Source organism: Pelobates fuscus, chromosome 1, assembly GCF_036172605.1.
Source record: "Pelobates fuscus isolate aPelFus1 chromosome 1, aPelFus1.pri, whole genome shotgun sequence".
Lineage (NCBI taxonomy): Eukaryota > Metazoa > Chordata > Amphibia > Anura > Pelobatidae > Pelobates > Pelobates fuscus.
Genome location: NC_086317.1, coordinates 14226524 through 14250596, shown reverse-complemented (window position 1 = coordinate 14250596; position 24073 = coordinate 14226524). Strand labels below are relative to the sequence as shown.

Genomic DNA, 24073 nt, shown 5'->3' with positions numbered 1-24073 from the left:
ATACTTTTTCATAGGTTTTGTATAAGTAATAAGTGCACCCTATGTCTTATAAGTTGTCTCTTTTTCAGTGTTTGCCTTTAACAGTGAATTATAGGCGTTCTGTAGGAAGAGCACATTGTAGGCGTTCTGTAGGAAGGTCACGTATTCACAAATGATGTGTGATTTAAGTTTCAGGATACTTGGTTACTTAACACAATTTCCCAGTCAGTTTGGTGTCTAACATGCTCGGTGTGTGGCTCATTACATCTTTAAAGTTCTTGTTCACTGGAGTAAGAATACAGTAAATGAATGGTGTCTTTTAGACAGGTATAGCCAAAAAGTAGATTCATAGCTGTTGCAGAAGTTCCCATGATACTTTTCAAATTGGGCTGAGCTCCATAGTAGCCCTAATTCTACAATAGGTGGTGAAATACCCCTTACTCCTTACCGTTGTAGGACTTTGTTTAACATGTTAACCTGAAAGCTTAATAATTTGGAAACCCTCCGAGTCTCTGTCGGGTGGTTCTGCTGTAAAATAACTTGTGTTCCAGCAGCTGGTCAGATAACCGTAGTATCTATAAGTAACGATTGCCTTGGTTAATCATTTGTGTGAGTTCATCGTGACTCGTTGACCTATCAAGATTTGGAATCCCATTGTAGACTGTGAGTTCTCACGCTAAGTCCTTTAACCCCTTAAGGACCAAACTTCTGGAATAAAAGGGAATCATGACATGTCACACATGTCATGTGTCCTTAAGGGGTTAATGTAAAGTCTCTGTGTATGTGTTTGTGTACAGGCCTTCTACAGACATTATCAGGTCTTCCATTAGGAAAAGGCTACTACTGTATTCAGTTTGACGAACAAATATTGTATGAGGCGAGACAGTTGTCCTTGGCTTTAACACAGTAAGGTCACTTGCATTGACAACCACTAGTAACTAAAACCTCTAACCATGTGCCGTCAAGGTCACTGATTCCCGGCCCTGTCCTCCACACACACAGAGGCCCGGATTTCACTGATCCGAAATTCTGTTCCAATCGAGATACTGACACAACTGGCCTGGGAGCCTCTGGCCTACATCGTTAAAGTACAATTTGATTAGAGAACCTTGTTAGATATACAAATCATTTGATATAGTCTTAACGGAAGTACCATGACAAAAATATTTATTGTGCAATTCTAGCAAAAATACACGTGAGACTTAATTAAAATCAAGGGTTTTGCTGAGGGTTTAAACAATTGTCAGTCAGTCTGGGGAGGATTGAATCATTCGTAGAGAGGGTCCTGATTAAACAATCTTTACAGCAAGGCGACTAGATTTCAATGGACTTTATATCTAGGTTATCGATAGAGAGAAACATGGACATCCAGCTGTTTGGCATCTGTATTGCACATAACGTTTACATTACGTTAAACTATTTAAAATAAAACGGGACAATAAATGTCTATGGTAGTGTCTTATTGAGTGTGTCCGGCTGCCCCATGCTGTATACTATCATACTTTGTAATTCTGGTTTTATTAAGCCATTCTCGCTCGGATTCTGACTGATTGTCCTCCTGGAGTTCTGCTCAGAGGATGAGTTACAGATTGCCATAGGACATTGGAATGCCCGCTATGGGCTCTGTAGTACTCAGTGCAATCTCTTGCTTCTTGTATGTGGATACTGTAAACATTGTAAATGGAGACTAGTAACGATGACATTATGTGTAAATATGCTGTACAGTTCTTAATGTTTTGGGGAATTCAGAGGATGTAACACTTTATATTCCTTCCCCTCCGGCTCTGACAAGCATCACAGGTCTCAGACTGTTGTTATTTTGGAGAGGGAAACTTCTCATTATGTTTTTTCTTTGTTGTTTTTTTTTTTTTTTTTTTTGACTGGTGCTTTCAATCTTTGGGGAAAAACAGACCATTTTTTGATTCAGATTTTTTGTATTTAATGTAACATGCTGGTTGTAATAATTATTTGTAAAAAGATTCAAACATATTTTTATTAATAAAATGAAACTTCTCAAGCAGTTATGTTTCTGAACATTTTTTGGGGGATCCCACACACAAACAAAAAAAAAACACCTTCAAATAGAATTGTTTGGTCAAAGGCACAGTGTGGCAGTATATTCAAATCACCAAATATATACACTCAACTGGTACTGCGCTTAATGTGTAAGGGAACTTCAAATGTTCCCGAGCAATGCTAGAAGCAGGGGTGTTGATAGGTTAGTAAAATACCACGGGCCTGATCCCAAGACAAAATGTGATGCCCCCAAATGTTAGGGATAATAGTGCACCTTGAGAAAGACCAACAAACGGCCAACATATTTACCTGTCACTGGTTAATGTATGTCACCCCCTTACACTCCCACTCTCCTCAAGAGACAGTCTATTAATTCAAATAAAAAAAAACTAAATAAGCTTTTTGCACAAGACTCCTTGGATACCGTTTCTAAAAAAAAATTATAGGTGAGAGTCCTTGATTCTCTATCAAAAATCGTAAAACGTAAGACTTGTCCATAATATTATTTACCCCATTGTGTGTTGTTGGCACAGTTAACATCAGCGGTATTTTGTAAGGTTTTGTGATCGCCATACCCTTTTCACCCCTTAAAGCAGCACTGTCACCGCCTGGGATCTTTGCAAAATTTGCAAAGACCACACTGGCGATGTCACAGTCAGGCAGAGAAGGTGAGCTCTACTTACCTGAACCTGTCCCTTGCGGGCACTACTGCCTTCCTCCAATCTCGCGCATTGAGGTCTATGGAGAATCCCGCAAGACCATGGGGTCCTACATAGACAGAGCCAGTTCCCTGCAGTCATCACTGGTGACAACTGATGTGATGGACACTGTAGATCCGCCCAGTGTTTAAGAAAGTCAGGCGTAGTAAAAATACATAAGACAAAGTAGTCCCTATGTAGTACCTTACGTTTTTAGTTAGTAATACATTAAAAAGGAAAGAAAGCGGCTGGGAAAACGTATGTACGGCTGGACGGTGCCCCTTTAATAACAAGTCTGGATACTTGATGGTATTTACTAGTATTTTGAGAGCTACAAACAGTTAAGACCCAACCAATATATAAATGATCTGGGAACGGTAGAAAGTGTTCCAAACAGGGATTATTCCGATCGTGTACATTGTGGCAATATGGGTAAACTTAGAAGTTCTAAAAATAGAAATATGGGAGTAATAAATGAAGGGTGTGGAATGGAGAATAATATATTTCATATTGATTTCAGTTCTGCTTATATTGCAATTATTGATATTAGTAATAATTATAATTAACAATGGCATGTGGTATGGACTTTCACTTTATCCATTAAAGGATCACTATAGGGTCAGGAACGCAAACATGTATTCCGGACCCTATAGTGTTAAAACCACCATCTAGTCCCCCTGGGCCCCTCATGCCTCCATAAATATAGCAAAATCTTACTGTATTCAAGCCAGAAGCTGTAACTCTGCATGCTGTTTGCCTAAAAAAAAACAAGCAGTCTGCTGACATCATCAGAAGTGGTGGCCTAATCCAATCACAGTGCTTCCCCGTAGGATTGACTGAGTCTGTCAAGGAGGCAGATCAGGGGTAGAGCCAGCATGACTCAAACACAGCCCTGCCCAATCAGCATCTTCTCATAGAGATGAATTGAATCAATGAACCTCTATGAGGAAAGTTCAGTGTCTGCATGCAGAGGGAGGAGATACTGAATGTTGGGGTGCATTTTAGGCAGCCATGACCCAGGAAGGATCTCTAACAGCTATCTGAGGAGTGGTCAGTGAAGTTATCACTAGGTTGTAATGTAAACACAGCATTTTCTCTGAAAAGACAGTGTTTACAGCAAAAAGCCTGAAGGGACTCACCAGAACAAATTCAATAAGCTGTAGTTGTTCTGGTGACTATAGTGTCCCTTTAATGCCAAGAAACCCATCCGATTGTTTGCAATCCTACTCACGTGGTGTATTTTTTATCTTGTCCCTGTGGGTTGCAGTCTGTTGGCCAAACATCCAGGAGCCTCAATGTGTGGTCAGGAAGCAGAGCATTTAATTCTAGGAAGTCTGTAGCCTTCGATTTTCATATGTATCACCAGGTTAGTGTGAGCTGGTTGTGTGATTAGAATGGATTCCTCCTTGTTATGCCAATCAATCCAGAATTAGTTATTAAATTCAGAATCTCGATGGATTAATACTCTGGACACTCTGTCCCTAGGTGGTTTAATGAGGCTAAAGATTTAGATTTTTTTAAACTTGTGAGATTTTTTTTATTTTATTTTTTTGTTTAAGTATGTGCAATTAGATTTATACTTGTATTTTTATTCTATTCTTAAGACCGCAGCCAAATGTACAAGTTGTGATCAAAACAAAATGTAAACAAAACCTGGCATTTGCGCTATATGTCTGTCCAACCGTAATTCACCTCTTTCATATTAAATGCACCCACACTTATTATATATCATTTTATTCAGGGGAAACAGGGCTTTCATTTAACATCAAATACTTAGGTATGGAACATAATTTAATATAAAAAAAAATATAAAAAAATGGGAGAAAATAAGAATTTTTTAAAATTTTAGTTCTACGTGACATTTTAACTGTGAATGTCATAATACTGTTTGCTTTTACTGCAATACAATACACATATTTGTATTCAGCGATGTCTCACGTGTAAAACAGTACCCCCTATGTACAGGTTTTATGGTGTTTTGTGAAGTTACAGGGTCAATTATAGCATGTTACATATTTCAGTTTTTTCACATTGAAATTCGCCAGATTGGTTACGTTGCCTTTGAGACCATATGGTAGCCCAGAAATAAGAATTACCCCCATGATGGCATACCATTTGCAAAAGTAGACAACCCAAGGTATTGCAAATGGGGTATGTCCAGTCTAGTGCTAAGTTAGTGCTAATATTTGTGTTCAGCAAAGTCTCCCGAGCATAACAGTACCCATTATGTACAGGTTTTATGGTGTTTTCAAAAGTTAGAGTCAAACATAAGGCTTGCGTTTCAGTTTTTTCACATTGAAATTCGCCAGGAATGAAAATTACCCCCATGATGGCATACCATTTGCAATAGTAGACAACCCAGGGTATGACAAATGGGGTATGTTCAGTCTTTTTTAGTAGCCACTTAGTCACAAACAGTGGCCAAAGTTGGCGTTCAAATTAGTTTTTTGCATTGTGAAATCTTAGCACTAACTTTAGACAGTGTTTGCAACCAAGTGGCTACTAAAAAAGACTGGACATACCCCATTTGCAATACCTTGGGTTGTCTACTTTTGTAAATGGTATGCCATCATGGGGGTAATTCTTATTCCTGGGCTACCATATGGTCTCAAAGGCAACGTAACCAATCTGGCGAATTTCAATGTGGAAAAAATGAAAAATGTAACATGCTATATTTGACCCTGTAACTTCCCAAAACACCATAAAACCTGTACATAGGGGGTACTTTTTTTTTTTACAAGTAAGACATCGCTGAATACAAATATGTGTATTGTATTGCAGTAAAAGCAAACAGTATTTTGACATTCACAGTTAGAATGTCATGTATAACTAAGAAAATTTGTTTTAAAAATCTTATTTTCTCCCATTTTTTTATATTTTATTCATTTAAATTGTTTCGTAGCTAAATATTTGATGTTAAATGAAAGCCCTGTTTCCCCTGAATAAAATGATATATAATAAGTGTGGGTGCATTTAATATGAAAGAGGTGTATTACGGTTGGACAGACATATAGAAAAATTCTGTGGTTTGTTTACATTTTGTTTTGATCACAACTTGTACATTTGGCTGCAGTCTTAAGGGGTTAATCAATATCATTGTACGTGTATTTTGATATTAATATATATATAATTATGTATATATTAATATTAAAATACACGTAGACAGTATGTGTGTATAAATACTTAGATCATATATATAATAAATATATATATGATCTAAGTATAAATTATTTAATTTTACACTGTTTTAACATGGTTTTTTTTACATCAGGCAGCAGGGGGAGTACCTGTCATTACAGGCACTCCCCCTGCTGGGATTGCCTTGGACGGCTATGCCGTCCATGTGATCGCGAGGTCCTCGCAAGGACCTCACGATCACATGGCCCAGGGGGGGTCGAAGAGGACAGAGGGGGACTCCCTGGGCTCCCAGGTCAATCTCCATACCACGATCGCCGGCGTGGGATCGCCAGCGACCGGTTAAGTACATAAGATCGCAGGGCGTTCTATGCCGCCCTTCGGCGTTTAGAGCCATCTAAATAAGGACGGCATAGAACGCGCTGCGGTCTTAAGGGGTCAAAAAAATTGTATATAGATATATATTTATTACCTTTTTGAATACTGCTCTGTCGTCAAAAAATGTTTTTAAAACCTTTTTGATTTGTTTTGGGTATAAATTATATTTGGTAATTATTTTTTATAGTCTTGTTTATTTATTTTTAATACCTGAATTTTTTTTGTAGTTATAGTTACATAGCTGAAAAGAGACTTGCATCCATCAAGTTCACTCTTTCTACTTTTGTATTTAGCTTAGTGTATCTGAGGTTTTCGGTGCATTTTGAGCCTTCTAAAAATACCATTATTGTTGCTGTTTATCCTTGGTGTTAAGCAGATACATTTAGAAATTATCTGTGTAATAACATTATTGTATGTGTTAACTTAAAATGTGATGCAGGTTTGTTGCTTTACCCACTCAGTCATTTTGAAACCAACAGCCACACAGTACACATGCCCACTCAACGCCATCTAGTGCCCCCCACTGATTAGTACAGTGAAGTCGTCATTGTGTACGCATGCGCCGTGCAAACCGTTCTTGTTATATTAACAATGGCTGGGCTTTTTCTGGACAGACCTCATAGGTATAACTATAGATAGGTATATACACAGAGTTATTTACTAAATTGGGAACTGGCAGGAAAAAGGCTGGGATTTTCAAATGTTAGACAAATTAACAGAATTCATAAATAACTTGCCTATTTTCTGCCTCTGCTATTTTTGTTGTAGATTTTCCAGCTTGGTAAGTTATCGTGGTGGAATTTGCAGAAATGCACTGTAAAATCTTCCAGATATCTATAAACCTTGATTCAATGGGCTATAAAGCCAGCATGGGGAGCATCGGTTTGTTAATTAAGAAATTAGAAAATAATAAGAAAACAATTAAATTGAATGTGAGCTTTTTTTTTACCTTATTTTAAATCAAGCAACTGCAAGAATGTGGGCAACGTTTTAGCTTGCTGAATTTAAGCTTCATTTTCTGTTAATTTTCATAGTACAATCGCTCAGAATGTGTGTGTATAAAATAAAAGATCCAAGCCTCACGCTTTAACCAATTACAAATTTTATTCAATTGGACTAAAGCAGCACATGACAAACATTTTTGGCAATTTCTTTTGACTTTCCTTGGGAAATAGAAGTGAAGATGTTAGTTTCTGTAAAATATAAAATGTATAGGAAGAGGTTCCATTGCTGTATATCCTCTGATAAAAATGGCGCTATTACGGTATTTTATTTAAGGTTTCAGGAGAATGCGATGCACGTATTATACATCCTGTACAGAACCAGAGGCTAGCCATGGCTACGTTAAACGACACAGACTGGCACGGGGGAGGGGGTAACCAAAACGTCATTATTTCATTTTATATCCTCATTACAGCGTTTGGAAGCCAGCTTCGTATTACCCAATAAATAGAACGAGGGAAACCACTGGAAGATCTTATAACAAAGGACATGCTTTAGGAATAAAAAAAGTACTTTAACATGGCTAATCACTAAAGTGTGACGCATTGGAAATTCAAGGTGAATTTTACATTTTAGGGAGAAATTCGTAAACTGAAATCAAGGCTTACTTTTTTAAATTGACAATTTTGGATTAAAACTTGAAATTCACTTAAAATTCTTGGCAATTCATAAATTAATGAACCGTGAAAATATAGTTTTACAAACTTTTTAAAGGGACAGAATCACCAAAATAAATCTGTTCCTTTCTGCATCAAACATTAAGTTTGTTTGAGACTGTCCTCTCCCAGTTTCAGTATACCGGTTTGCCCTCCACCCGAGCTGTGTGCCTGTATTAAGACCGCAGTACAAAGAAGCTAAAATGGCTGCACAGTTATTAGGCGTTACTCTACTGTCACCACGTCTAGTCCTACGCTCCGACAGATATTATATTGGCATTGGCTTTTATTTTAATTCATTATGCAAATCATTTGCTGATAGAACAGATTTTGTAGAACTGACCATTAATTTTCAAGTACATTAATTCTGAGCACCTTTTAAATCCATTTTTTAGTATGAATTATATAAACGGCAGTTTTATGAAAAGATAAATGCTATGAATCGTGATGCACTGTAACCCAAATTTCACAAAATTTTGTTCATTAGACAAAATGAACATTAAAATATTTTCAGCAGGATTTTTCCAATTAGTGATTTTGTAAAACTTTATCTTACCATACAGTAACCAGACAACACATTTTCACGCTTAATTTTTTTACCCCTTGGTGAATCAGAGTGTGGTAGGTGCTCCAAGCACCATTACAATTACAACTACAACTCATCATGTGGAGATCCTACAACAGTGGTTTCCAAACCAGTCCTCAAGGCCAGGATATAGGGATTACCCAGTGGTGTGAAAGTGTTTTTTTTCTTTTCTTTCTCAAAACACCTTGGACACAACTGGGTAATCCCTAAATCCTGGACAGGTAAGCAGTGGTGTATCCTGGTTTTGTGCTGCCCCCGGCCTCACTCTGCGGCGCGCGAGGGAGCTGAGCAGACAGCTCAGAGGAAGAGCTCCCTCGCCAGCCGCGAGGCTAACAAGACATTTGCCTTGGGCATTTGGGGGCAGCGTTTTTTGCCGCCCCCTGGAAAATGCCGCCCAAGGCAAATGCCTTGTTTGCCTCGCGGCTAAAACGTCCCTGCAGGTAAGCGTGCCTTGAGGACTGGTTTGGAAGCAATTTTTTTTTTTAACACTCTAGGCCCGCCTCCTCGGCTGCTGACATAGTAGTGAGAGATTCCACTTCCTTATTATACGTCCAAATATTTGGACAGAGTGAGCACACAATGGGGGGAGGTTTCTCAAATTGTTGCAGACACTTTTTGTTTCTTTCTTGCTTCTTTTGCTCTCTAGCCGTCATTTTTGAATGTTCCCAATTTGTAGACGCAAGAGATTTTTCAATATTTCCATCACTTTTTTTCCCACAGAAAAAATGTTCTGTTTCACTTTTCTTTATTTGTCACTCTAAATGTGTCAGGTTTTTTCTGGAATGGTGGAATTCAGGCAGAGGAATTTTTTGCAGAATAGTTAAAGGGACACTATAGTCACCTGAACAACTTTAGCTTAATGAAGCAGTTTTGGTGTATAGAACATGCCCCTGCAGCCTCACTGCTCAATCCTCTGCCATTTAGGAGTTAAATCCCTTTGTTTATGAACCCTAGTCACACCTCCCTGCATGTGACTTGCACAGCCTTCCATAAACACTTCCTGGAAAGAGAGCCCTATTTAGGCTTTCTTTATTGCAAGTTCTGTTTAATTAAGATTTTCTTATCCCCTGCTATGTTAATAGCTTGCTAGATTCTGCAAGGTAAACTAGAAAAATGGTCAGAGTTGTGGCAACTGACATTTAATGTGGATAAGTGCAAGATAATGCATCTTGGACGTAAAAACCCAAGGGCAGAGTACAGAATATTTGATAGAGTCCTAACCTCAACATCTGAGGAAAGGGATTTAGGGGTGATTATTTCTGAGGACTTAAAGGTAGGCAGACAATGTAATAGAGCAGCAGGAAATGCTAGCAGAATGCTTGGTTGTATAGGGAGAGGTATTAGCAGTAGAAAGAGGGAAGTGCTCATGCCATTGTACAGAACTCTGGTGAGACCTCACTTGGAGTACTGTACACAGTACTGGAGACCATATCTTCAGAAGGATATTGATACCTTAGAGAGAGTTCAAAGAAGGGCTACTAAACTGGTTCATGGATTGCAGGATAAAACTTACCAGGAAAGGTTAAAGGATCTTAACATGTATAGCTTGGAGGAAAGACGAGACAGGGGGGATATGATAGAAACATTTAAATACATAAAGGGAATCAACACAGTAAAGGAGGAGACTATATTTAAAAGAAGAAAAACTACCACAACCAGAGGACATAGTCTTAAATTAGAGGGACAAAGGTTTAAAAATAATATCAGGAAGTATTACTTTACTGAGAGGGTAGTGGATGCATGGAATAGCCTTCCAGCTGAAGTGGTAGAGGTTAACACAGTAAAGGAGTTTAAGCATGCGTGGGATAGGCATAAGGCTATCCTAACTATAAGATACTGCCAGGGACTAATGAAAGTATTTAGAAAACTGGGCAGACTAGATGGGCCGATGGTTCTTATCTGCCGTCACATTCTATGTTTCTATGTTTCTATGTGTGTGATTAAAGTTCAATTTAGAGATTGAGATACAATTATTTAAGGTAAATTACATCTGTTTGAAAGTGAAACCAGTTTTTTTTTTCATGCAGGCTCTGTCAATCATAGCCAGGGGAGGTGTGGCAAGGGCTGCATAAACAGAAACAAAGTGATTTAACTCCTAAATGACAGTGAATGAGCAGTGAAATTGCAGGGGAATGATCTATACACTAAAACTGCTTTATTTAGCTAAAGTAATTTAGGTGACTATAGTGTTCCTTTCAAGAACTACAAACAGATTAAATACTAAAAATAAAGGACATTTTTTTCAGGCAACTTTGATAAACCTCCTCAACTGTGTTGTTCACAGTATCCAAAGGCTGACTGTCGGCACTGAGCTATAACAGGATATGTCCACGCTGAAAACGTGCACCCTTCTGACCTACCAAAACACTGTCTACTGGCACATAAAGGGTGGCTACATCCTGCTTTCGCTCAGTGCTCACTGTGTGCTCCGACCATCCAAATATTTGTAGAAATGAAATGAAATGAAAGTTTGCCCATAGCCTAATAGCACCATAAAAATTACTATATAGTGCAGTGATTATGGTACTTCTAATGTCCATTTAACGTTGCTTCAGCTGAGACATTCAACAAGCCTTTCAAAAAGCATGTGTGGTAACACGTACATTAAACATCTTCATAACTCCAGACTCTAGATGTTAATCCATTGGCTGAGAACAGTGCATTCATTTCTTCAGATCTACTCCATATGTGCAGTATTTTAAAACATTCGATATATATATATATATTTTTAAATAAAGTAACATTTTGTTAATATAATTTATATAAAATTTCTGTGAAATGTTTGTGTATATATATATATACGCTTGGAGCGAGAGATAATTAAAATCACATTTACATTGTGAAATATACCACGTCATGCACTGTGTGCTCTGCCTGAGATAAATTAAAACACAATTCACTAAATGAACATTTAATAAAACGAAGTTTGGCTCCTCAATATGGTCCGATTTTCACAAGCGCGAGTGTGCAGGTCGTGGCCACAGACTGACCATTTGGCCACTAATGTGGGAAAAATCAAATGCAGGTTCAAATGTTTTGGGGTTTATGGCCATTTTTTGTTTTTTTTAGGTCTGTTTAACTCATTGTGAGCAGGTGACTGGCCTTGTAGGTAGGAGTTCCTGTGGAGGCCCAGCGAGGGCTCGTCGTGTAGGCAGCATAAACGGTTTGTTCTGTAAACATCCACTGGGCCATAGAAAGGATTAACCTCACTCTCCCAACGGAGGACAACCAGTCTCCCCGTCTCTTCTTTCCGTGATCCACAGGAGGTGACCTCCTTTAGCCACTAGCAGCTGGCACGAAACTTCGCCCCGTACCACAAGCACATGGAACTGGAAAAGAGACGTTTCTCTTCCCTAAAACACAGGGATTTTATCTCTTGGCACAGTGTCCAGGTCATCATCAAGAGTGAGAAGGACCTAAGGATAGATAATAAATTGCAAGATTTACCCTTTTTCTTTATAGTACATGCCAACTTTATATTTGCTGTACTTCACTGGTGGGGTACAGTTAACCAAGTCCCCCAATCAGAGGCGGCTCTAGACTTTATGAGGCCTTAGGCGAAATGCAAACATGAGGCCCCACTAACAAAAAAGTGTCACATATACACAGGGCCGGATTAACATAGGGGCTGATGGAGCTGCAGCTCCAGGCCCAGGCCCATGGAATAGGCCCATTTAAAAAAAAATATATATATATATATATATATATATATATTTTTTTTTTTTACACACTTCTCTTAGGTTTGCCACCTGACTGGTATTTTGCTGGCACAGCTGGTATTTGAGGGTGCCTGGCCGTGCTGGTATTGCAGTAATACCAGCAATACAAATGTAGGTATTTTTCTCAGAATAAATGAGAAAATAAATAGATTACTCTGCAATACCAGCACACTGTGTGTGGAGAGAGGCAGGGATAGGAAGTTACAGCATATCCCTGCCTCTCTCTTCTACTCACTGATCCTTGGGGGAGCAGCAACACAGCACAGTTGTCTGTGAGTCCAGACAACAGCTCTACAGCTCAGGTAAGTGAGGGATGGGGGGAAAGGCAGCAGGGACACATGGGGACACTGAGACACTAGGTGACACTGAGAAACTAGGGAACACTGAGACACTAGGGGACATATGGGAACACTGAGACACTTGGGGACACTGGAAAACATGGGGACACAGACACTAGGGGACATATGGGGACACTGAGACACTAGGGGACACTGAGACACTAGGGCACACTGGGACACAGGGGGATGCTGAGACACATGGGGATGCTGTAAGACATAGGGACATCATCCTCATGTCTCCCAGTGTCCCCCAGCCAGTGTCCCTAGTGTCTGTGTCCCCAAGTCTCCCAGTGTCTGTGTCCCATGTCTCTGTGTGCCTAGTGACCCCATGTGTCCCTATATGTCCCAGTGTCCTCACGTCTATGTCCACAACTGTCCCCATGTCTCCCAGTGTCCCCAAGTGTCTGTCTCCCAGCCAGTGTCCCCTAGTCTCCCAGTGTCTGTGTTCCCATGTCTCTGTGTCCCTAGTGTCTTAGTGTCCCCATGTCTCCCAGTGTCTGTGTCCCTAGTGACTCAGTGTCCCCATTTCTCCCAGTTTCCCTAAATGTCTCCGTGTCCCCCTGTCTCCCAGTTTCCCGGGTCTCTCAGTGTCCCCATGTCTCTAGTGTCCCCATGTCTCTAGTATCCTAGTGACATGGGGACACACTGAGACATTGGGACACTGGGAGAAATGGGGACACAGACACTGGGCGACATGGGGACACTGACACTGTGATACATAGGGGCACTGAGACACTGGGTGACTTTCGAGACTGAGGCACTGGGAGACAGGGAGACACTGAGAGCAATCCATCTATACAGCAGAATCAAACTGTGAGTAGTTTGTTGGTGATTTTACAGAATTTTCTCTGATGTCACTCCTTGCGATTTACATCATGTGATGTCACGCTTAACTAATTAATTATACAAATGATTAAGGCTGGTATTTTTTTCCAAGAAAGGTGGCCACCTTAACTACTCTTCACATACTCTTGCTTAAAGAAGCACTATAGGGTCAGGAACACAATCATGTATTTCTGACTCTATTATGTTAAAACCACCACCCTGGCCCCTTCTTGCCTCCCTAAATATAGTAAAATATTACTTGTATTCAAGTCTGCAGCTGCTGGCTCTGCCTGTGAACAGACTGTCTGCTGACATCATTAGAAGTGGTGGTCTGAGCAAATTACAATACTTCCCCATAGGATTGGCAGAGACTTTAAACTAGGCAGAGCCAGCACAAGTCCAACATAGCCCTGGCCAATCAGCATCTCCTCATAAAGATAAATTGAATCAATGCATCTCTATGAGGAAAGTTCAGTGTCTGCATGCAGAGGGTGGAGACACTGAATGGCAGTGCTGCACACTAGGCAGTACTGCCCCAGGAAGCACCTGAAAAGACAGTGTTTACTGCAAAAAGCTTGAATGGAATGATTCTTCTTACCAGAACAAATACAATAAGCTGTAGTTGTTCTGGTGACTATAGTGTCCCTTTACGTTTGGAAGCTTAAGAGGGATGTATGGGAATAAAACTTGTGTGGACTGGCTGACAATAAAATTAGTTTAGGTAATGCAGACGTTGGTCTCTCTAACACTGTGGCATGTCCCCTTTCTTCTACACTCACTACATACACCTTTTCTCTGTCTCAGACTTTATACCAGGAACTTCTGCCTGCTTGTAAGAAGGTAAGGAGACTGGTGGACCAGCGAGTGCTAGGAGACAGTCCTTAGAAAGCATGGAGTGAGCGCATCATTAGACGCATTTATGTCAAGCTCAGGGTGCTGCCTGCATAGTATACCCTTAGTTGGACAGCCTGCAGGATTGGCAGGCAGCCTGACATGCATTCATGCCAGGCTGACCTTCCAATTCTTTGGACAAACATGCTCCCTTTTTGGGCATGTTCACCCCTTTTGGCAGGTCAGGTCACCTGATTTGCAGTGGCACACCCTTTTACCGTGCCCATTGACTTCCTGCTTCACTGGACACTGCTGTTATGGGTTATGGATTTACTTGAAAGATGAAAGCATAAATTAGAGAGAGATTAGCATAGAGTATGTGTTTTCTTATAGCTGCATCCTATGAGTTTCCCTCCAGCACCATCTCCATCAGATACATGATGCTTGGGAAGTATGATTGGTTTAGTGTTTTTGGTCAATAAGATTCCGTAATTAGGCCCATCATAATTGTCAGCACCAGGCCCACTGTGCTCTTAATCCGGCCCTGCATATACACATTGATGCACTGTCTACCTGTGTATGTGCCTGACAGAGAGTATCCTTGTGTGTGTGAATGTATGTCTCTGTGAGCATGTTTGCGTTTTTGACTGAGACCCTATGTGTATGGGGTAGCTGATGGTGAGAGGGAGCGGGGGGTGTGATGGTGAGAGGGACCGGGGGGTGTGATGGTGAGAGGGAGCGGGGGGTGTGATGGTGAGAGGGAGCGGGGGGTGTGATGGTGAGAGGGAGCGGGGGGTGTGATGGTGAGAGGGAGCGGGGGGTTGATGGTGAGAGGGAGCGGGGGGTTGATGGTGAGAGGGAGCGGTGGGGTGATGGTGAGAGGGAGCGGGGGGGGGTGATGGTAATGTGAGAGGGAGCGGGGGGTGATGGTAATGTGAGAGGGAGCAGGGGGTAATGTGAGAGTGAGAGGGGGGTAATGTGAGAGTGGGGGGGTAATGTGAGAGTGGGGGGGTAATGTGAGAGTGAGGGGGTAATGTGAGAGTGAGGGGGTAATGTGAGAGTGAGAGGGGGGTAATGTGAGAGTGAGAGGGGGGTAATGTGAGAGTGAGGGGGGGTAATGTGAGAGTGAGAGGGGGGTAATGTGAGTGAGAGGGGGGTAATGTGAGTGAGAGGGGGGTAATGTGAGAATGAGGGGGGCTAATATGAGAGTGAGGGGTGGTAATGGGGTAATGTGAGAGTGAGAGGGGGGTAATGTGAGAGTGAGGGGGGTAATGTGAGAGTGAGGGGGGGTGATGTGAGAAGGAGGGGGTGATGGTGAGTGGGGTGAGGCTGATGACGGAGGGTTATGCTGAGAGTGGTGGGGGGTTATGCTGAGGGGGGTGAGGCTGAGGGTGGTGGGGGGTGAGGCTGAGGGTGGTGAGGGGGTGAAGCTGAGGGTGGTGAGGGGAGTGATGCTGAGGGTGGTGGGGGGAGTGATGCTGAGGGTGGTGATGCTGAGGGTGGTGGGGGGGTGAAGCTGAGGGTGGTGAGGGGTGATGCTGAGGGTGGTGGGGGGTTATAGGGGATGGTGAGGCTGAGGGTGGTGGGGGGTAATGGTGAGGGTGGTGGGGGGTGAGGCTGAGGGTGAAGGGGGGGTGAGGCTGAGGATGGTGGGGGGTGGTGAGGCTGAGGGTGGTGGGGGGTGAGGCTGAGGGTGGTGGTGGGTGTAGCTGAGGGTGGTGGGGGTGAGGCTGAGGGTGGTGGGGGGTGATGGTGGGGATGGGTGATGGTGAGGGTGGTAGGCGGTGATGGTGGTGGGAGGTGAGGCTGAGGGTGGTGGGGGTTATGGGGATGGTGAGGCTGAGGGTGGTGGGGGGTAATGGTGAGGGTGGTGGGGGTGAGGCTGAGGGTGGTGGGGGGTGATGGTGAGGGTGGTGGGGGGTGAGGCTGAGGGTGGTGGTGGGGGGTGATGGTGAGGGTGGTGGGGGTGATGGTGGTGGGGGTGAGGCTGAGGAGGGGTGATTGTGAGTGTGGTGGGGGGTGAGGCTGAGGGTGGGGAGATGGTGAGGGTGGTGGGGGGTGATGCTGAGGGTGGGGGGTGAGGGTGGTGGGGGGTGAGGCTGAGGGTGGGGAGATGGTGAGGGTGGTGGGGGGTGAGGCTGAGGGTGGTGGGGGTGATGGTGGTGGGGGGTGAGGCTGAGGGTGGGGAGGGGTGATGGTGAGGGTGGTGGGGGTGAGGCTGAGGGTGGTGATGGTGAGGGTGGTGGGGGTGAGGCTGAGGGTGGTGATGCTGAGGGTGGTGGGGGTGATGGTGGTGGGGGGTGAGGCTGAGGGTGGGGAGGGGTGAGGCTGAGGGTGGTGGGGGGTGATGCTGAGGGTGGTGGGGGGTGAGGCTGAGGGTGGGGAGGGGTGATGGTGAGGGTGGTGGGGGGTGAGGCTGGGGAGGGGTGATGGTGAGAGTGGTGGGGACGGTGGTGGGGGGGTGAAGCTGATGGTGGGTGTAGCTGAGGGTGGGGAGGGGTGAAGCTGATGTTGGTGGTGGGTGAAGCTGGGGGTGAGCCTGAGTGTGGTGGGGGGTGATGGGGAGGGAGAGCCTACCTTTCCCTGGTGGTCCAGTGGGCTCCCTGGTGGTTCGGTGGCCACTGCTCCCGGTCTGCAGCTCCGCAGAGCTGCAGACCGTGTAATCTCGCGAGATTTCAGAGTGTTGCCGTGGTAACCCGCGGCAACGCTCTGATTGGCCAATTCTCGCGACTCACATGGTCTGCAGCTCTGCACACTGCGGAGCTACAGACCGGTGTCTGCGATGGTGGCCGGGCAGCCAGGAGGGGCCTCGCACCCGGCGGCATACCGGGCAAGCCGCCGGGCCCCCTACTGGTGTCAGGTCCTCGGTCAGTGACCGAGGACTTGACACACTCTGCCCACAGGTGGTTTAGGTGGCCGTGAGGCCCCTGCCAGCGCGAGGCCTTAGGCGGACGCCTAAACCGCCTAATTAGAGAGCCGCCTCTGCCCCCAATACCTTTTACACTAAAGGGGTATATACATTAACTGCTGTCTGTAGACTACTCAAGGGACACAGCAACTCACACTGGAGGGGGCAATTAACCAAAACCCCAACATCTTTTCAACTAACGGCAACTATATGGATATAAGAACGCTGCATAGTAACATTAACATGCTACAATACATAAAAAGTTGATAGTTTATGTGTGCAACAGCACATGGTGGTACATTGTGTTGGACTCTGAGAATAGACCCATTAAGCCATTATTGGAATTTGACTGCAAATTACACAAGTCCAGTACTACAGCTGTGACCCTCTAAGCATGGATCACAGGAAGCATGTCCCGACATTGAGAGCTGGATCTAGCTGGGGATGGTCTTTAAAACCCTTCTGGTAATTAATGTCACTCACCAAGAAAGAGAAAAACATGGCAGAGGCTGACAGGAAGTGCCAAATATCATGGTCATCAAAGAATTTCAGCAAGATGCAGTCCCGGTTCTTCTCTCGAGATTGGGCAGGGGTTTCCTGCAAATAAACAATAGGATTTGTGTCAACAATTTTCAGGATAAACTAGCAGTTGACAATTATTTGTTTCATTTTTACTTTAGACTTTGGAAGAGACACAACGAAAACTGCCCAAAGTTTGTGATCTAGGGGGAAATTTGCCACCAACTATGTTACTGAGTATTCCCGCCAATTATCTCCTGACACTTGTAAGGAAGCTTAAATATCCAAGTTTATATGAATAGCTAATTCAATTCTGACAGAGCCAAGGTTTGTACATTAAGAAGGACCCTAAACAACTTATGTTCGTTAGATTGAGCACACAATTCTATCTACACGTTGTGTTAGCAGTTTTGCTAGCAAATGTATAGATTAGGAGAAAAACCTAGTTTTTTCCCCAGCTGTCAGTCAATGCCTCAGCCTGCCAAGGCAATGACTGACAAGGGAGAGCTGAAAAGACCTCCACAGGAAGTCCTCTCCACCCATAAAAACCACAGCTCATGCATTGTGCTTGCTATGGAAGCTCCCTAGCTGAAGCCCTAGAGTGTCGGAATGGAGTCATGTGATGGTTACTCCATTTAAAAGCCAGCATGCCAATGTCAGTGAGGAGATTTGGCCTGCTATCGGATTCTTCCCAAGCAGGGCAAATCAAAGAAGAGACGAGGCGGAGCGGAGGACGGCCAGGAGGTGTGTGTTATATAATAACAGCCATGAAGAGGCACTGTGGTGGAATCTCGGTAAAAATAAATTTAGTAGGCCGAGATTACCACGTGGCATGTGTACGTGCATATGCTGACGTATCGATCAGTTGGTTGCACGAGGCAAGATACGATCAGTAGTGTACGGAGCATGTGCAAGAATACAGAATGTAGTATTCCCCCTCCTCCATTGTGCTGGACAAGCCATGCGGTCAAACAGGAAGTTAATTCTCATTTGTGTTGATTGGTTAAGAGAATGTGCGGGTGGAGCTTAATATGGGAGGAGTTATGTGCCTATATAAGGAGCCTGCACTATTGTCCGGGGCTCAGAACTTGTGGTATTTTGGTGACGCTAGTCCCTCTGAGTCCCGATCGGTGATCCAATAAAGAATCTCTTCCTTCCTGAAGAAACCTGTGTCCATCTCTCTGTGCTTCGCTTCCGTCAGTTTCTCCGGTATCATTTGGTGCATTGGCCGGGAAGCTCATCGTTCAACGGTAGCTGAGAGGCAGAGGCGTGAGACGGTCTATCTTTGCCCACGTTCTCTACGGCTGCACCCCTGAACTTCTGCGTGGACCTCCCTTCGTCTCGGCGCCACTGGTCTGTTGTCCAGGAGATCATCGGCCTCTACGTGAGAAGTGCTGGGGTGTCCCCGTCGATGAGTGTGAACTCAGGTTCAGGAACGAGGAGGTAAGACAACTGCTGTTTTAGACGGCAGGACCCACTAGGGGTATACCGATTGTGCGGTAGGCCCAAAGGGGTTTGAATCTGTGTATCTGCCCCCTCTGTCGGAGGGAAGGAGCGAAGGCGCACCGCTCGATCGAACGCTCTTTAGTCAGACCGTTTGATTTTGTTAGTCAGGCGGGGCTCTGGTGTAAATAGCCCTAGCCGGACACCGGTGTCTTGTCTAGACTAGCGTTCTAGGGTGTATATTTTGTTCGCTAGGTCGGAGGGACCGGGAGACTAAGCGGCGTCTGTGTAAATTCGGTTCGCTAGCTCTCAACCTATCTGGGCTAAGTGGGAAGGCGTGTAAATTTGGAACCCACTAGACTTTTGATAGTGCGACTAAGAGGCGTCTGTGTAAATTCGGTCCTCTAGCTCGCTATATATGGTGATTGGGCAGTGTGGCTAACCAAAACGTATGTAGATTGTTTTTAGGTAGTCCATTCAAGGTACTGGCCAATAGTTTAGTTGGGAATTGTAAATGTGATAAAGATTGTTTAGTAAAGTGTATATCTTGTTAGATAGCGCGAGCTCAGCCGTCTAGCGAGAGTGTTAATAGTGTGTTGCTGTATTATAGTGCACGGTACCATAACCCTGTATATTTACTGACACTGTATATAAGTACTAATCATTGTCGTCCATTGCATGTTTAACACCATAACCACTAATAATTGTATTGTGACCTTAACTTGTGCTTTGACCTATGCTAACCGTACTGTAACCGCTATTTGTAAAAGACGATGTTACTGGGGTGTGTTATAGACGGGTAATTCGTATATAGAGAATTATAGCGTGGGTGACTGTATAGTTACGCCAAAGGGCATAATATTGATTATCTAGTGACTGGTGTAACAGCTGTGTGTGTACGGGAATTCCCTGAGTGTTTATTGTGTTATTGTGTACGTTTCACTTGGTAACCATACCACGTGGTGCTGTTGCCAGAGGAAACGGGTGTGACTGTTGAAAAGTACGCGTGTATAGTATTCGTTGTCGACGACGTTCCATTGTTAAGTATGGGTGCGTCGCAGTCAACGATTCCGGATCCCTTAGGTTGTATGGTGAAGAATTTTAAAAAGGGATTTAAAACTTGTGATTTTGGGGTTAAAATGTCTCCTGTACGTTTGGTCACTTTGTGTACTAGGGAGTGGCCTACTTTGGTTGCGGCATGGCCGCCACGTGGCAGTTTGGATCCAACTCTGGTACAGCGCTTACACGTGGCTGTATCAGGTAGGCCTGAACTTTACGGCCAGTTTCCTTATATTGATTGTTGGAGACAGGCCGTAAATGACTCGCCGAAATGGCTCCAGACATGCCACGAGGAGCAGTGTCGCCTCATGGTAGCTAGGACTTGTTTGTCCACTAGGACTGGTGTTAGGCCCATTTTGGACACGCCCCCTGAGTCCGAGATCCCTTTGCCGCCCCCTTACTTTCCGTTAAGAAGAAGTGACGCAAATGCAGGAAGTCCTGCAACCCTCCCCTCATTACCCCCATCCACTTCCGCTTCCTCCTCCAGTACAGGATCCACCCCCCCTCGTACTAAATCTCCCCTTCCGGAATCAGAACCAACCCCCATTAAAAACGAATATCCTGATTTGGCGCCACTTCAGACTTCCGGTCAAGCTTCATCTAGCTCGGCTCGAAGTGTTTTATTTACAACCTTTTCCCAAAACCAAGCTCCCACATCCCCATACCCTATTTCTCCCCGACTGGAACCTATGACTGACGCCCTTCCACGTAGCCCCATACAGACCCGACAGTTGACCGGTGCCCAACAATTAAAACACTATCAGATGCCTCTTCGTCTGAATCCTGGGTCAGCCTATATCGATGCCGCAGGCCAAATGGCACATGCTGACCCAGTCTTTGTATATGTCCCATTCACGACAACCGATCTCTTAAATTGGAAGACCCACAATTCCTCGTATACTGAGAAACCACAAGCTATGACTGATCTGTTCACCTCAATAGTACAGACACATAACCCGACATGGGCTGATTGCCAGCAGTTATTAATGACTTTATTCAACAATGAGGAAAGGACAAGAATTAATCAAGCGGCCATTAAAGCACTAGAGGATAAAGGCCGTACTTTAAACCAAGCCAATCCATCAGCATGGGCCGCAACACATTATCCCAACACCGATCCCGATTGGAATGTAAATGGTGCTGATATGGTCCAACTCAGAGCCTATAGAGACGCTATAATTGCTGGCATGAAAGCCGGAGGAAAGAAAGCCATTAACATGTCGAAGACAGTTGAGGTGATTCAGAAAAGTGATGAAGCGCCCAGTGTCTTTTATGACCGATTATTGGAGGCATACCGCTTGTATACCCCCTTTAATCCGGAAGACGCAGATAATTCCCGAATGGTGAACTCCGCCTTTGTCAGCCAAGCTTACGGAGATATTAAGCGCAAGCTACAAAAGTTAGAAGGGTTTGCAGGTATGTCCATCACCCAACTAATGGAGGTAGCGAATAAGGTTTATATGAATAGGGAAACAGAAAGTAAGAAAGAGGAGAAGCGCAAGATGCGTAGAAAGGCTGATATGCTAGCGGTAGCGATCGCAGGCGTAGATAGACGGGGCCCAGATAGAGGCGATAGTAGATGGAATGAGGAACCTCTAAGTAGAAATCAGTGCGCATACTGTAGGGAAGAAGGGCATTGGAGAAATGAGTGTCCTCGAAGAGAACAGTGTGAGAGAGACAGACCTAGGACAGGTTACGGAAACTTTAGAGGCAGAGCGAGAGGTAGAGGAGGCCCCGGAGGGAGTAATGGTAATAGAGGGAGTAATGGGAACAGAGGAAGTGTTAGGGAAGACAGGTATATCCCAGCAGCGCAAAGGTCCCGCGATAGAGAAGGTAGGGACTTTGTAGGATTGGCTGACACGGTTATGGAGGACTATTGATACCGACCGGGCTCCATCCCCCTTGGTCGAGCGGAGCCTATGGTCGATGTATCAATAGGGGGAAAAAGGAGTGCGTTCATGATCGACACTGGTGCTGAACATTCAGTGGTGACTAATCTAGTTGCTCCTCCATCTGGAAGGACTATTACTGTGATAGGAGCAACTGGAAGAAGTGCTGAAAAACCGGTTCTTAAAAGTCGACTCTGTACATTGGGAGGCCACGTAGTAAAACATCAATTCCTTTATATGCCTGAATGTCCAGTCCAATTGCTGGGACGTGATATGCTATCAAAATTACAAGCGCAGATTACGTTCCTACCAAATGGAACAACATCCTTAAAGTTTAATGGACCTTCAGGTATCATGACTTTATCCGTACCAAAGGAAGAAGAGTGGCGACTTTATACAGCGTTGACTAGCCAAAACCCTAGGAGTGATGAGACATTATTTAACATACCAGGAGTTTGGGCAGAGAACAACCCACCAGGACTGGCCCGCAATATTCCACCTATAAAAATTGAACTAAAACTTGGGGTTTATCCAGTGAGCCTAAGACAATACCACATCCCGCAGAAGGCTAAGAAGAACATCCAATCCTATCTGGATAAGTTCATACGGTATGGTATCCTAAAATTCTGTACTTCCCCCTGGAACACCCCATTGCTGCCTGTTCAAAAGCCCGGTACAGATGAGTATCGACCTGTGCAGGACTTAAGAGCAGTCAATGATGCGGTTGTTAGTATACATCCAGTTGTACCCAATCCATATAACCTGCTTGCTTTAATTCCGGGCGGGGCTACCTACTTTACAGTCTTAGACCTCAAAGATGCCTTCTTTTGCCTCCGAATTGCCGCAGAAAGTCAATGTATTTTCGCTTTCCAATGGGAGAACGCTGTAACGGGCTCAAAACGCCAAATGACTTGGACAAGACTGCCCCAAGGGTTTAAAAATTCACCTACCCTATTTGGTTCAGCCCTAAGTCAAGATCTACTGGATTTCGAGTCCATCCCAGGAGAGTGTGTATTGTTACAATATGTAGATGACTTGTTGATAGCAGCAGTTACAAAAGAAATCTGTCAGCAAGCAACGCACGATCTACTACACATTCTCTGGAAGGCAGGATACAAGGTGTCCAGGAAGAAGGCTCAGTTGTGTTTGCCAACTGTCAAATATCTGGGATTCCATATCTCTGAAGGTCAAAGAATTATGGGGCCAGAGAGAAAAGAAGCTGTCTGCCAAATACCAATACCCAAGAATAGAAGACAAGTGCGAGAATTCTTGGGGGCAGCAGGCTTCTGTAGGATATGGATTCCCAGCTACGCGATACTGGCAAAACCTCCGTACGCAGCTATCAAAGGTACAGAGCACGACCCCTTCTTATGGACCCAAGAACAGCAAACGGCATTTGAAGATGTGAAGAAGGCTTTGATGAGTGCCCCAGCATTAGGTCTACCTGATCACACACGACCATTCTACTTATATGTACACGAGCAAAGAAGAATGGCTGTGGGAGTATTGACACAGTACTTGGGATCATGGCAAAGACCTGTTGCCTACATGTCTAAGCAATTGGATGCAGTGGCCAGCGGACTTCCACCTTGTCTAAGAGCCGTAGCTGCAGCCGCCCTGCTAGTAGCTGAAGCCGATAAACTCACTCTGGGTCAAGAACTTTATGTACGAGTCCCACATGCAGTACAGACGTTGTTGGATTACAAAGGAAATCATTGGTTTAGTAACAGCCGTATGACCAAGTATCAAGCAATGTTGTGTGAAAACCCCAGAGTGCATTTAGAGACTGTAAACACCTTAAATCCAGCTACCCTTTTGCCACAACCTACTGAAAGTCAACATGATTGTTTGGAAGTAATGGATGAAGTATTCTCAAGTAGACCAGATCTTCGTGATTTTCCCATCCAGAACCCCGATGTTCAATATTATACCGACGGCAGTAGTTATGTGAAAGAAGGGATCCGCTATGCAGGATATGCAGTGACAACAATAGACAAGGTGATAGAAGCTCGGCCACTGGCGAAAGGAACATCAGCACAAAAGGCAGAATTGATAGCACTGACACGAGCGTTACAATTGGCTGAAGGTTTAA

General features: G+C 44.1%; 1 protein-coding gene across 3 annotated transcripts in view; it reads right to left on the bottom strand.

The window, feature by feature from the left end:
• Positions 1–11236: 11236 nt before the first annotated feature.
• The window catches only part of SIDT1 (SID1 transmembrane family member 1), a 217480-nt gene continuing 204643 nt past the window's right edge, over positions 11237–24073 (bottom strand). For all 3 annotated transcript variants that reach the window (XM_063446333.1, XM_063446326.1, XM_063446335.1), the window contains 2 exons: positions 17555–17668; positions 11237–11866 (listed from right to left, as the gene is read on the bottom strand). In XM_063446333.1, coding sequence (XP_063302403.1) covers positions 11804–11866; positions 17555–17668 — 177 coding nt within the window. In that variant the 3' untranslated portion in view covers positions 11237–11803. The remainder of the gene's footprint in view (positions 11867–17554; positions 17669–24073) is intronic.